The following is a 15,583-nucleotide window of genomic DNA, read 5'->3' as shown; positions in this document are numbered from 1 at the left end:
GGGTCCGTATTGCCTCACATGTTCCAACATTTCTACGGAATCCAAACTGATCTTCCCCGAGGTCGGCTTCTATCAGTTTTTCCATTCGTCTGTAAAGAATTCGCATTAGTATTTTGCAGCTGTGTCTTATTAAACTGATAGTTCGGTAATTTTCACATCTGTCAACACCTGCTTTCTTTGGGATTGGAATTATTATATTCTTCTTGAGGTCTGAGGGTATTTCGCCTGTCTCATACATCTTGCTCACCAGATGGTAGAAATCCTACACCTGCATTACCCCTATTTGATTTTGTATTTGTAACCCTGTATTCGCCTGACCAAAAGTCTTGTTCCTCCTGCCACTGAACTTCACTAATTCCCACTATATCTAACTTTACCCTATCCGTTTCCCTTTTTGAATTTTCTAACCTACCTGCCTGATTAAGGGATCTGACATTCCACGCTCTGATCCGTAGAATGCCAGTTTTCTTTCTCCTGATAATGACGTCCTCTTGAGTAGTCCCCACCCGGAGATCCGAATGGGGGACTATTTTACCTCCGGGATATTTTACCCAAGAGGACGCCATCATCATTTAATCATACAGTAAAGCTGCATGCCCTCGGGAAAAATTACGTCTGTAGTTTCCCCATGCTTTCAGCCGTTCGCAGTACCAGAACAGCAAGGCCATTTTCGTTAGTGTTACAAGGCCAGATCAGTCAATCATCCAGACTGTTGCCCCTGCAACTACTGAAAAGGCTGCTGCCCCTCTTCAGGAACCACATGTTTGTCTGGCCTCTCAACAGGTACCCCTCCGTTGTGGTTGCATCTACGGTACGGCTATCTGAATCATTAAGGCACGCAAGCCTCCCCACCAACGGCAAGGTCCATGGTTCATGGGAGCATAACCTCTGGGATTTAATTCTCTAGTGGTTAAGTCCTGCTTTTTGAGCACACGGAACACAACTTTTCATGTAACGGTCCATATCGTGCCTACACATCATCCCCCAATAAGCCTGCGCTACCCTTCTCTCCGTTGTTCTCCGACCCAAATGTCCCACTAAAATCAAATCCTGTGCTTGCCTTAACACTTCATCACACAAGCTGTGCAGTACAATATTCTGTCCTCCATACAGAACTGGTGTTGTTTAGAAAACCATTGACGGTCCGGATCAGCACTTTGTGCTGGCCCTCCTTTCACTTACGTCAATGCCTGTGCATTCCGTAGTTCGTACCTTATGGATACGTCCATCCGCTTTAGCGTGCAACCTTCCCGGCCAATGTACTGCCTCATAATATAACTCGCTTAACTGCGAGGTCCATCTTGACGATCTACTCAATGGATCTTTAAGTCCTAAAAGCCACTTATTCGTTGCCAGATCAGTTGCCACTTTAAATCATCTACCATAGAGCTAACAACATAAGTACCCAATTCCAAAAATCACTGCAAGCATTTCCTTCTCTGTAGTGGAATAATTTCATTCACCATTATTGAACTGTTGTGAAGCGTATGCTGTAGGGTGCTCCTGTCCATCTACTTCCTGACTCAAAATAACTCTTAGCGCAAAATCGCTCAAATCACGAGAAAGAATAAACGATTTTTCAAAATCCGGATAGACCAAGATGGGACTAGATATCAATAGATCTTTTAACTTCTGTAACATCAACTCACACTCAGATGTCCAATGAAACTTCACTCCTTTCTGTAGCAATTGCATGCGAGTTCATGCAAGTTCTGCAGGTTTTTGTAACATATCTTTGGTAAAAATTCCTGAGTCCCAAATAAAACTGCAGTTCCTTTACATTGGTGGGTGTTGGAAAATTTTAAAAGGCGTCAACTAGCTTTGGGGTGGTACAAATTCTATCCTGTCCCATAACGTGACCCAAATACCGAACTCCTTGCGGTACAAAATAGCATTTCTCTAAATTCAACATTTACCGTGCCATGCGCAGACAATCAAACGCTTCACGTAACCACTCCAGATGTTCAGGAATGTTCTTTGAATACACAATTATGTCATCCAGGTATACCATGCACCATTTTGGTTTTAATCCGCATAAAACACTATCTAACAAATGCTGAAAGGTTGTTAGTGTGTTTTTAAGGCCAAAAGGCATGCGGCGAAACTTGACATGCCCAGTTGGCATTGAGAACGCATTTTTTGGTCGGTCATCCGGTGTTACTTCCAACTTGTGGTAACCACTACACAAATCCATTGTTGTGAAGTACTGACACTGACCCAAGTTGTCCAATATCTCTGTTATACTAGTCACAGGATATGTGTCGAGCACCGTTTTCTGGTTGATGAACTGCTACTCACAACAGAAATGGTATGCTTTGCTACCATCTGGTGATTTTGTGCTTACAATTACAATGGGAACAGACCAAGGATTACAACTAGGCTCTATGATGCCATCTCTAAGTTGCTGATCTATAAACTCTTCCATAGTCAGCTGTAAATGCCTTGGAACTCAATACAGCCATTTGCAGGCAGGTGCTTAACTTCCAGTAGGAATTTAGTGTTGGACAAGTGGCATTGCAGGTAATGGATCTGGCGGATTTAAATAATTCCATGTACTCACTCAACGGTTTTTCCACTAATGCTCTGTCCTGTGCTTCCACGTGTGCTACCTTACTCCTTAGTGTAGACCAGTTGACAGACCCTCCTGGCATTGTGTAATTTTCTGTTCATCCTCATCTAACACTTTTAAATTCACAACCAGGGTACTCTGTGACAACTTCACTTCCTCGGGGCCAAAATTATCAATACTGACATTCACTACCCTCGTGCAGTCTACCTTCTGAATGCATGGTATGCTAAGTCATATAAAACAACTAACTGCATCTAGTACTTTATCTGCCAAAGGTTCAGTGATACACAGTGAGTTCCCTGGCAGGTGAATTACATCAGTCCAGACTACCTTTCCTGTAAGCCGTCCTGTGAATTGATCCTAAGAGACCTTGTAAGCAGCTTAATTGGCTTCTCCTGGCCATGGGGTAGACCTTGCGACAGTGAAGGTATTCTGGCTGCAGAGCTTAGCTGAAGCAAAGTTGCATTCAGTTATATCATATGCCATTCCAGGTCAATTATGGCACAATGTGCAACCAGGAAATCAAGTCTGTGAATCACGTCTTACCTACCGCTAACCAAGAGAACAACTTCTGCATCCTCTTGGAAAATAACCTCTCCCACTTGGAACTTCACCACCCCAATTATGCCACTTAATGTCCAGTGTGGTGCGCTTAACCTATATGCCATAAGTTCTAACTGATACCTGAGAACTGGTATCCAACAACATCTTACATAACTTATCCCCCACAGAGCCCAGTCAGAAAAAAGTCTGCCACTGCTGTCTTGCATGCCTATCTCTTACTGGGGGCCTATTCTATATCGTTCATACCAATTGGTCCAGCAGGTTAGTCTTGGTACTCACGTGATTTTCGGTTTTTTATCCGAATTTCCTATTCAGTAAGCTTCTGAGACCTGTTACCAAATGGTCCTCCCACTGATTTTTCGACAACTGTACCGAGATGTTCTGAATTTCGGTATGGCCCTGTCGTTCAGTTAGCTGTGGTTTATTTACACCTGTAATTTGTTATTTTAAACATATTGAGCGGTTTTAGCTTTGGATTCAGTAATTGTGTTACTAAAGAATGACCACAGGATGCGTCCAGTTGGAAAGTGAGTTCATAATAGACTATTTTCCTTTGTTAGAAATATGGTTAGGTTAGGTTGGTGCTGTGAATAATTACAACATAAAACAGAAACATTTTTGGTCAATATTCTCTCAAAATACCTGTTATTTTTATGCAGTTAAGAGTTTAAGAAATATTAAACATCAAGACATCTGCTCTGCTTATGTATATTACATGAGTGTTAGCTGAAATTACTAGTGACTTTGTGTACTCTTTTCCAAAAATGGTTTACTTATTAATTATCAAAATGTGTTTAGAACTTTTAAGCAACTATGCCAAGGAATTTTGTTAAGTCTGATAGAGGAAATCTTCCAAACTCTCATGCATTTACGGCTTACACCCGCATCATTCAGCAACAAAATCAGCCTGCATCTCCCTCGAATGGAATTACATAAAATAAAGTGCCGACAGCTTGCGAGTTGTTGTAGTGAAGTTTGTAAGGTGACGGACTGCCGCTGTGAAGGGCGTAGGTTCGTATACCACTGGATGTGAAAATATTTTTTTTCTTCTTCGTGTTTGCAACACATTCTGAGACTTCTTTAAACATCAAAGTTAAGAATTTTTCTGAAATATTCATTGTAATTTACATGTAAAGTGCACTTTCTTAGTAACGATTATCTCTGATTTCGTGACTTCCGCATGTGTAAGAAATGAAAGGTGAAATTTAGTGTGCGTGAAATGACTGACAGTGACATTTATACTACTTCTTGTCACAAATAATTCACCATTTTTTTCGGAATATGTAGCGATTTCTGAGAGTGTGGCCAGACGGGAATCTGAGAGCACAATGTAAATTACTGGGAATGAAACTAGCAGTGGCTGGAACCACGCACCTCGGGCCTCTGTTGTGGTGGTGACGGAGGGTCATGGCAGCAAAACAGGTCAGTGCCATGTCTCAGCAACCATCCCCGGCTTTGGCTGTCTGGTGTCAGTGAGCCAGGGTCATAGTGTTTGTGGAGGCAACATCCTAGGACAATGGCGATAGTGCTTTACCTCAGTGTAACTCAAGTGATGTCTCCCACGACAGGCGACTACTTGTTGACAGTGTCTGATGATATTTACAGCAGCAGCGTCACTCTGGTACCTTGTAGGTGACAATGTACATTACGACCATGACTATTTGATGACTGTGATGACAGAAACCACTCTGAACTGGTGGCACCACTAAGTGACACAGGCTCCATGTCACTCCAATGTCTTATGACGGACGATGATGACAAGCTGGCTGCCGGTCCTTAAATACGGTTTTCTGCCCTGACGTCTGCGGTTCTTCATCTCCAGTAGGTCAGTGGAACGTTCTGATGTTGCTCGGCTGGCGTAACTGACCCAATTACCGTCCTCGATGTTGACACCGTGGTGTGCAGCAAGCTGTTCGGTGACATAGCATTCTCCTTCGTGTTGCTAACTAAGCACTCTGCCGACCCACTCACATCACAATATCATACCAGTCAACTATGAAACAGAATGTAACACACGTATGACTTCTGGCTCCCAATATTCCTTCAAATTTTAACTAACTTAATTGCTCTAATCATTCGACTGTCTGCACCATGTCATATGGGCATTACCAATCAGACGTCTCTTTATCTTGATATGCCATCAAATGTTATTGTCAATGTGAAGGGCATTAAAAGTATTCCTATAACAACGTAATGGCTGAGAAAAGTCCAGTATAACTGTAATCCTGGGTGCTCTAGCGGATGGAAAGGAAGCTCCCCCCAATACGTGATTCTTCACTGGAAAGGGATACCAAAAGAAAAATTGCTAGCAGGGCATTATCTTTAGATGCCCAGAAAAGGGATGGATGAAAAATGACCAGATGCTAGAGTGATTGGAAGTTGTTTGGAAGATGCTGGATTCTTTCAGGGGACACCTCACGTGGGAAATTAACGATTTGATAACAAAGAACAACACCCAGTAATAATTCCTGATGACATGACCTCACAACATCAAGTAATGGATGTTGTTGTGGAAAGACCTTTTAAGGTTCACCTGTGACAGCTTTACATTGAGTGGCTTTTTCAAGGAGACCATACTGTCACCCCAACAGAGATGTTAAGGAAACCCTCAGTACCCATGCTGGGCTGTTGGATCCTTACTGCCTGGGTCAGAACCTCAAGCAAATGTATTATGAAAGGATTGAAAAAGTCCTGCATATCCAATGCTATGGTTGGCTCAGCATATGTCATAATATCCAAGGCAGCCAGTAGGTCTACAAACAAAATGAAGATAGCAATACCAGTGATGATGACAATATGACAAGAAAGATTAAAACTATTTATACCACAAAGATGGTAAGCAAAAAAGGAAGCGAAAATAAAAGTTGAGGTAAACCCTTTCTTTTTGTTTATTTTATTTCTCCTTTTATCATCAAAATGTAGAAATCAATAAATGATATAAGTTAAGAATACTTAGAATGTTAACTTTCTTAGGGAAATATTTTATATCAATAAAACAGTTTGTAATTTTGATTATATTATGTTAAAAATAAAATTTTTGCAAAGAACCTCTTTTTCTGCTCGGGTAAATATGGTGTGGGTCAGTGAATTATTACATCAGCTCTTTGTCAAATTTGCAAAATATTTTCATAACAGCAGAGTTCACATATGTTTCTGAGCAGAAAAACCACGTAAAATACACCACCACCACAACATTGATAATAACAAGAATCCATTTACAAGTTTGGAAGTATACTAGATCAAGTGTAGTAATGGCAAAAAAATATACATAGAGCAGGCAGAACAAGATTTTGAGACTTGATTTAAAGGACATTGATTTCTCCATAGTAATAACACAGCCTTTGTGACCTTTGGTTGGGTGTAGACATGCTGTTAAATGCCCACAAAGAAATCTTACAATTTTACATAAGAGGTGATGGGAGGCAGACACTAGATATTTTTGAAGAACTTGAAATTCAGGCACACAGAATGCAGGATCCTGTAAATCTGCTGAACTATCAGAATGGTTCCTCCTGGAGTTCCTTTTTCAGCATTTTCAGTGATCTGATCCACAAGTGAAATCTACAAGAGCAGACTTTGGAAAGAAGTGGCAGCTGGTTACAGCTACTACGTGCGATGAGGCGCCCATGCTGAGCCTACCACATGCTACTGAAAACATGGAAGTAAACACAGAAGTGGTTTAGGTAAAGCAATGCAACACTACAAACAGTCCAACAGAGAGCATTACTGTCCTAATTTCATTTTATTTTATTGTAATTTAATTTTAACAGTTTTATTGATGGTTGTTTGCATTCCTTTCGTCATATGGGTAATGAGTGCAATTTTTTTAATAATGACCTTTTTGTGCTTGTTTGTTTAGTTAAAGATACATATTCTTATAACATGTTCATCATGATGATGTCAGTCCTTTAATTATACATATGTATGTGGTTTAATATAAGCATTTGCTTTAGTACAACAAAATTTTTTTTAAATTAGATGTATAAAAGGTCTGTATATTTTTTATGATTTTGAGATATGACAGTCGCTGGCATTTGCACAAGCCTTTAATATTTCTTATTAACTTTTTAAATTTAAGAAACTTTTTAAAAAATTTTAAAATTATATAACTTTAATAATTTACGTTCTTGCCAATGTTTTTTAAATTACTAGTTTTACATGAATAACAACAGAAAACACAAGTAGATACAAAGTATACTGTTATCCTCCCCCTTTGCCTATGTTTTTCCCCTTCCCCTCTTGCCCCACTCCCGTTTTTCTATACCACCTCTCCCCCATATAACAGCACAGTGTTTTGTTCTAATTTCAGTCTTTCTTTATCTTTTATTGGAATATGTTAATGGTTTCATGATGTCTGAAGTAGCTCTTCTGTATTTAAGTGACTGTTGGACTCTGCACCAAAATGATAAAGCTAGAATAAACAGATCACAGGTGAAATTTTTACATTTCATAAGTGGTAAAATGTATGACATTTGAATTTGAGTAACTCATGCTTTCTACTGACTAAAGCTACACAGAATGTGCCAGAAATTCTATTTGTGTACTACCCTGTTACTTTTAATGAACTGTAGGAATGTATTTCAAATCACTGCATGAATTCTTTTGGTTTTACAGAAACTTATTTTCGTCACAAGCTGCTCCCATATTGGATAATAAAAAACAGTTGGGGTACATTCTGGGGGGAGAAGGTAATGTATTATGAACAACTTCTAAATTATACTAAATGTTTTACTTTTACAGAATATCCACTATTCAAAAAGACACTCCCGTTCTGGATCATTAAGAACAGCTGGGGGGACAGCTGGGGCGAACAGGTATTGTCTGCATGGAAAATTTGTGTTGTGGTGTCTTGCCTCACAGCCTCTTTTATTTTTAAGAAAATGGTTCTTTCAATGGTAGTGACATCTTTTGTTCCTGTCACTCCAGTTTACATTTCCTTGTAGATGAATTTTAGCTTAAATCCAGTAATTGTAGTCTCAATTCATATTTATAAAGTTGTCACATTGCAGTAATTTGTGTATACGTATTTATATTTTTGTGTGGTACTTGTAGATAACAAAGTTTAGTAACTTGCTTCATATGACACGCAGTTCAGTGTAGTGGTGTATATCATGGGCAACAGATCACTGCTGTCATAAACTTGTTTCAACATACCTCAAGTACTGTAATCTATATTGCCGCAGTATGTCACTCTCTCGTAAATGGAAACTTTCAACAAAGATCTTGGTACAATAAGCACAAATTTTGATACAAAAAACCTAACAAGAGAAGTTGAGCACTTTGAGTGAATGGTCCAATTAGACGCAATTTTATATATGTTCACTCTATCAGTGGGTCTGTTATGACCTAGTTGTCAGACCTAACAGTATGTATAATGTGTGTGTGCTGCAACAGATGGTTAATGAGAAGTGTGTAGGAAGATGGAGAATCCCACATGCTCGTGTCATAAGTTATCAGTGCCATTATCCAGGGTCTTGAATAGTTTTTGTGTGTCTTAGGTGTGAGGTCGGAGGCAGACTGAGAATAGCCATCTGAAATGTAAGCAGTTGTGATCTCGTTAAAGTGAATGCGTGGTCAAATGTTTCATTATGAGAAAGTCTGCTGCCACTCAGATAGTTATGGTGCCAATGGGCTCCAGAAATATTTTGATTCCATGAAAAGAAAGAAAAAAAAAAACAAAGAAAAAGGAAAAAAAACTTCAAAATTAAAAGGTTATTTTTCATTGGAGGAAATTAGACTCAGAAATTAAATGGAACATTTGCAGCATAATAGCATGTATCAATAATTGAATTTGTGTACTTCTTTTGTTTTAAGAAAGTAATGATAAGAATGAAGATAAAGCAAAATATTTCTCCTCACCCAATGCTTTTAAGTTAGTAGCTATTGGAGTGCTCCCCCTGGTATTATGTAACAGTATTGTAAATTGTCAATAATCAAGTTGAGTACTCACTAACTCTTATTTTTCCCCAATGCATAAGCTCCAGTTTCTTTCCTTTTCACATATACTGTATTTTCCACATCTACTTTCTTCAGTTGTTTCAACCTCAGGCCACCTACGTGTTGTAATAACAGAAATCCACAGAGATCCTGAGGAAATCCACAGAGATCCTGAGGAAGGGGTAGAGTATGCTTCTCAGCATGATATGGTTGACTTTGAATGGCTGTTTTGCACCATTGCTTTGTGGGTCCACTGCAGAAATAGTTTCTTTTGTGAGAATATTCTCTCCAGCATATTCAAACAAAGGAAAGTCCAGAATAGAATGGAAAGGATAGATTGCCAGTCACCCCGTAGAGGAGGTGTTGAGTTGCAGAAAAACATAAAAAAGAAAAAGGAACACTAGAAATATATCAGATTTTGGACTATGTCCTTTTTCAGAAATAGAACACTCACACATTCACACAGTAGCAAAAAAAACCACACACACACATACGGCCACTGTCTCTGGGCACCAAGACCTGACTCCAACTGTTGGATTGGGTTTTAGCAGTTGGGGCTTAGTGCTCAGAGGCATCGGCCATGGGGCTGTGAGAGTTCTATTTCTGAAGAAGTAATTTGTCTGAAAGCTGATATTTTTCTAATGTTCCCCATCTTCATTCCCGCAGCCTCTGGAATTTCCCCTAGTGCACACTGCTTTTACTGCCACTCCTCTTCCTTTACTATTTCCACCCTCCTGTTTTCATATCATCCTTACCCTCTTAGTTGTACCTGTGTAATTCATCCACATCAATTTTTCCTTCTCTCACTATTCTCTCGACACTCCATTTGTCTGTCCTTCACACTGGCACCACACCCCTGGGAATCATTAAACAGCACCTCTGCATTTGTAATTAAAGGTGTTATGTAACTTCTACAATTTGTAAGTTAAGTGTGAATAAAGTTGTATTTTGAATGATGATAAATCACTGTATAATTGCTCCCATACACCTCCAGTGACGTGACACAATTTTTAACGCACTGGTAGAGTTGCTTTCTCGAATATTGGGTCCAATTCCTCAACTGACCTAGCAGATTTATGTTTAGTGTGGGTCCCCTAAATTACTTAATGTGTATGCTTGGATGGATAGTTAGTTAATTTGTTCCATGTTCCATAGACCATATTTTCAATAAATGCGGACAATAGCAGAGACAGTTAAAAAGTATGATTATACAGTTACTTTCTTGACACTTACAGATTTGTAATTGATTACTTATTCTATTCAAAAATTCTTCTATAGTATAAAAGAAACTGATTTAATCAGTATTTGAACACTATTCTGCTGTCTGTCATCAGACATTTTATTTGTATAGGCATATTGTCAGAGAGTTTCATAACTGTATATTTCACACATTTTTTATGCCAAACAATATTGTAGGAAGGATAAATTCCTAGTCACCACATAGAGTAGGCACTGAGTCACAGATAGGCATGATGCAAATACTCAGCTTTCAGACTATGTCCGTCATCAGAAGTAGAAAAGACACACACATTCAATCAAGCGCAACTCACTAACACGTGGCCACTGTTTCCTGTAGGTGCCAAGGGCTGACATTCTTTGCCAAAGTTAAATTCACTGTGTAGATCCCTTTTTCTTCTAGCATTGCCTTCCAAACTGCTTTCAAATGGTAAGAGATTGACAGTAAATTTCATAATTTATTAAATTTTCCCTGTGTCTGTTTTTAATTTCCAATTGCATAAACATATGGCTACAAAATGTACATGTGTGATCACCACAAATCATTCTAATAACTTTCTTTTGTGTAATGAATACTTTTTGACTGCATAAGGAGTTATTCCATGATATTATCCAGTAGGACTTCAGTAAATGAAAGTATTCAGACGATGTTAACATACTGATTTTTATATCCTCAAAGTTAGCAGTTATTCATTTGGCAAAAAGGTCTGAACCACCAGCCTATTCTCTCTCTCTCTCTCTCTCTCTCTCTCTCCTCCTCCTCCTCCTCCTCCTTCTTCTTCTTCTTCTTCTTCTTCTTCTGAGTTTCCACAAATATACACTACCAAGTACATTAAAAATTTATACCCTAATATTTTTGGTGATGCACTCCTTAGTATGAGATGTGCTATTCTTTACTGAAAGACATGCCTCATCCAGTTTTGTGCCAAGTTTAAAGCTAGCCTATTTGTGTAAGACCAAAACAAAAACATATTTCACTAATTCCCTACTGATGCTGCTACTTGACAATAACGTTTGTAGCATCTACAAAGAGTACTATTTCTGTCTCCTGATTCAAATAAAATGGTGGATCAGTAACACTGGGGAAGAATAGACGTGAGCCCATGATTGAGCACTGTGGAACACTATTGTGATTTACCTGAAAACGATGCAGCCAATAACTGTCCTCATCTTTCCTCAGTCTGTGGCATGGCTAACAACCTTGTTGGTGATAGCACACTAAAACCCCACCTGCCTCCAGTTCAAAATATATGTTCCATTTGTGCATGATTGTTCATAACATACTAATTCTCTTCTTTCAGTAACTCTGCCCTCGGACTGGTATCAACTGGACATCCTCGATTTCTCTCTGTCCTGGGAATCCTCCTTCATTTGCTTGTAATTTTTTCCTCTCTTCACATCTGTTAGCATTCTAAATCTTCTCCTTTTCCTCTTCTTCTTCTTTCTCTCTCTCTCTCTCTCTCTCTCTCTCTCTCTCTCTTCCTTTCGCTTTTCTGTAGTAGATAATTCCTGTTTAATATGTTTCGCATCAAAGATGTTTTCCTCTTCTATATCATTCTCATGAAGTTCCTCTTCTCTCATGCCTTGCTCAGCACATCCTCATTTCTCATTCTGTTGATCTAATTCACATTCTCCATTCTTCTCCATGACCATATTTCAAAACTTCTGCACACATTTGTTCTTTCTGTCTGACTGTCCACATTTCAGAAGCATAAGGCAACACTCTCCACACACATTTGGTGAACTCCTTCCTGAGTGTAATGGGGATGCTTCCGGCTGTCAGCACGCCTTTCACTCCCTCAAAAGGTGCCTTTCCCATGGAGATAATGTGTTTCATTTCCTCTTTACAAATTCTGCTGGAAGTTATCAAGTTTCCCAAATACTGGAACGACTGAATCTGTTCTAACACCATTCCATCTAGTGATATATTAATAATGTCATCTTCTTTTCTGATTCTCATACTACTCCATTTTAATGCATTCCACCACATAAACAGAAAAGCTGCTTCACTGTTTTGGAAGGGTGTGTTTCGGATGTTGAGTTTGCATTTCATAACTAGTGACAAGTGATTACTCATTGGAAATCAAATGTTCTCACCACTTAGTTCCAAAAGTCAGCAGCAGATTGTCTCATGATAAGTGTTTTTAATTACTATATGTAATCTTTTTTTAATTATTTGAAACTGTTGCCCATTTACATATGTATCCAGATCTTACTGTTATGATTGAAAAGGAATGAAATCTGCCCATAATGTAAAAACATGATTTATTTACACTTTTTCAAAAGCATAAATATCCTATACAAATTATATAGTAACATCATTCACAAATTCACCATAATACTAATTTAACTTGATTATATACAATATTTTTAGTTTCCTCTCCAGTTACACGAATAAATAAAACCTTATTTGAACCCACCCAAGAGCAAGCAACATAAAACTGCCCATGGGGTGAACATGGTGACCTCAGATCCATTCCACAGTACTTAATAGATTTGACTCCAGTGTTGGTGCTTACATTTCACCACTTTTCCACAAATAGAGGTACTGGGAATCCCTTGCTTTCAATGGCAATTACCTCCTAATACGTAGTACAAGCTCTTGTGTATAATAGGTTTGCTTGAAATTGTTACAAGAGTTCTAGAGTTGTAAGTCTCAAATAAGTTTCATTCATTCTCATGGTTTTTGTATCTCTCATAATAGAATGGCTTTTACTTGTATGATGACTATCCTAAAATAATTTTGTTTAGGCTCAAGCACATAATAATTCTTTGTGTAATTCACCTTAAAACATATTTTAACTCCTGACTCAAACACTGTTTTAAAGATACAGTACCAGTAATTTATTGTCAAGGAGTTATGCTTTTTAATTTGTTTCTAATATGCATTTCCTTTCTAGGGCTATTATCGAGTGTATCGTGGAGATGGAACTTGTGGAGTTAATATGATGGCATCATCTGCAATAGTTGCATAGCTGTTTAGTAGTGTTTTCATACTAATGTAGCTAAATTTCAAAACCAAGTGATAAAAATATATTAACTGCTGTTTCCAAATAATACAATAACTACTACAGCCTGCATATGTCTGTCTTTTGAATATAACTTGTGGGCTCCACAGCTCCTTTTTTGCCCAAGACACACATTTAGTTGGTGAATATAAAATCCTTTTGATAATAAAGCAGTAAAGTAGCATGTCCGTGTGTGTTTAAAAAATGGCATATGTGCTAAATTTTCTTTATATGTGTGAAAGCAGCAGTAGAACACTGTACAAGGTATTCCATGATGAATACTTAAATTCTTGATGCTGAAGTAAAGTATATTGACAGGATCTAGTGATTCATACCTCACACATTATTAGAGTTACCAAGCATATAAGTTGAACTTGTGACAAATAATATTTTCATCTCACAAAGTTGAAGAACTGACTGAAAATGTCTCTTCTATATAGTCTCTGGTACGTTGTGTACTGTAGCTATTCATTAGATGGCAGCTGTAAATCAACTTAAAGGTACAATTTGTTGGAGATAGTAAATTTTTTAGCTGGGTAAATGTTATCTATTCTGACACTGTAGATTTAATAGAACCCTTGAATGACAATTGTTAATTACTTATGTAACAAAATCATCATATAAAAGTTCATGTTATGTGAGACTGTTTTGTGTCTTCAACAAGACAGTTATAAAAAGTGCAAAAGTTGAGTTCTCTCTTCTTTTAGAATTTGATTATTTTTTAAAATGTTTGCTTCTAGGTGATGGAGATCTGTTTCACTTAACCACAGATACTGTGATGATATTTGCATGACTCATTCAAGCTGTTTTAAGAATACTCTGAGATAGAAGCTATTATGTTTAAGCCTTAGTGTAAAATGTTTGCAATGTAGTTATCGGTAGTATTTGTCAGAAGTGTTCTTGTAGTGCCTTAAGGTTCTAAATGTGATTAACATGTCTTACTTTCATTAACAAAAGATCCACTATATTAGTTTATTTTTGACATATTGCAGACTACTATTCTGATTTGTTGAAACACACAGAAGTTATGTTTGCATTCATCAAATGTAAACAGTGTTTCATCATGTAAGGAATATGAAGCCATACCAGACAACAAAAATAGTAGAATGCACTTTAGTAATTTATAATTAAAAATCTTGATACTTTATGCGACATGAAATGATCATGACTACATTTGTACCAAGTGGGCATGTCCTTGTGATGAATGGAAATAAATTGACAATAGCACCACTCAAGCATTAAGAATATGCCCATAAAAGGACACATTGTGCTAGTATGTACCATTGACCGATCAAGAGTTTATGTTGTGGATGAACATGGCCTGAGAATATTACAAGCTACATTTTCTTATTATATGTGATTTGTTTTACACTCAGTTTTGCTATTTTACTATGCCAAGCAACAAATAATATAAAAATACTTTTCTTGTGCAAATGTGAATTTGTAAAATGTTGGAAGTGACTGAGAATCAGTTTGGTTTTTAACATGGAAGAGTGCAAAATGACCCTGCTGGTACAAATCATTATTTATACTATATAAGTACAATAAAAATTTTATGTTACAAACATGTACTATACTGTACTGTTCAGTGAGATTATATATGGATATCTGAAAATAATATTTTTCTAACACAAGGCTAATGCTGTACAGTTTGAAAATAAAATATATTTTTCTAAATCTAAGTGTGTTCTTAAGACTATATTTAAAAGAGCTCCAGACCTACTCTTAAAGCTGATGCTAAATATTACGTCTTTATGATAATGAAGGCTTTCTCGAGGAATTTTTATGTCGAAGTCTTCTTGAGTTATCAACTGAGTCAAGGCATGATTCTGCGGCAATGTTTCCTGCTTGTCGTCTTCAGGTGATTTTGTCTAGGCACTCCCAGTGTGTTCGAGGTTCTTGGCATTGCACCCTGGTGCTGTCTATGTATTCCATCCACTGTGTTTACCACTTTCACATTAGAGGGCTCTTGACGTATTCTTGTTAGCGCTACATCCCATTCAGGGCTCAGCTGGAAACAGCTATCCCAGTTTCCAAGATCACTGTGGACCCATATCTTCTGAATGGACAGAGGTGTTATGCCTGGGGAACAGGTTCTGGGTCTCTTATCATCGAAGAGACGGTGGCAATATTGGTCCATGATGGTCTTGTCGACAGGGATAGTGGTTTCCAACGGAGTGCTGCATGGGATGTATTGCTAGCAAAAATACATCGAGAGTGTTGTAATGTGAAAATGGTGAAGGCAGTGGGTGGAATAGACAGACAGCAC

At 37.9% G+C, this 15,583-nt stretch overlaps 1 protein-coding gene across 3 annotated transcripts in view; it reads left to right on the top strand.

Annotated features, from left to right (window-relative positions):
- LOC124614071 overlaps positions 1 to 14,991 on the top strand; it is a 228,608-nt gene extending 213,617 nt beyond the window's left edge. For 2 of the 3 annotated variants that reach the window (XM_047142907.1, XM_047142909.1), the window contains exons 25-26: positions 7,874 to 7,947; positions 13,207 to 14,991. In XM_047142907.1, coding sequence (XP_046998863.1) covers positions 7,874 to 7,947; positions 13,207 to 13,281 — 149 coding nt within the window. In that variant the 3' untranslated portion in view covers positions 13,282 to 14,991. Of the gene's footprint in view, positions 1 to 7,747; positions 7,822 to 7,873; positions 7,948 to 13,206 lie in introns of all 3 variants that reach the window. The other variant, XM_047142908.1, reaches the window with a different exon arrangement.
- Positions 14,992 to 15,583: the final 592 nt, after the last annotated feature.

The sequence above is a fragment of the Schistocerca americana genome, chromosome 4 (assembly GCF_021461395.2).
Source record: "Schistocerca americana isolate TAMUIC-IGC-003095 chromosome 4, iqSchAmer2.1, whole genome shotgun sequence".
Classification (NCBI taxonomy): Eukaryota; Metazoa; Arthropoda; class Insecta; order Orthoptera; family Acrididae; genus Schistocerca; species Schistocerca americana.
The sequence above is the reverse complement of the archived record's forward strand: the minus strand, read 5'-3'. Positions and strand labels throughout refer to the sequence as shown.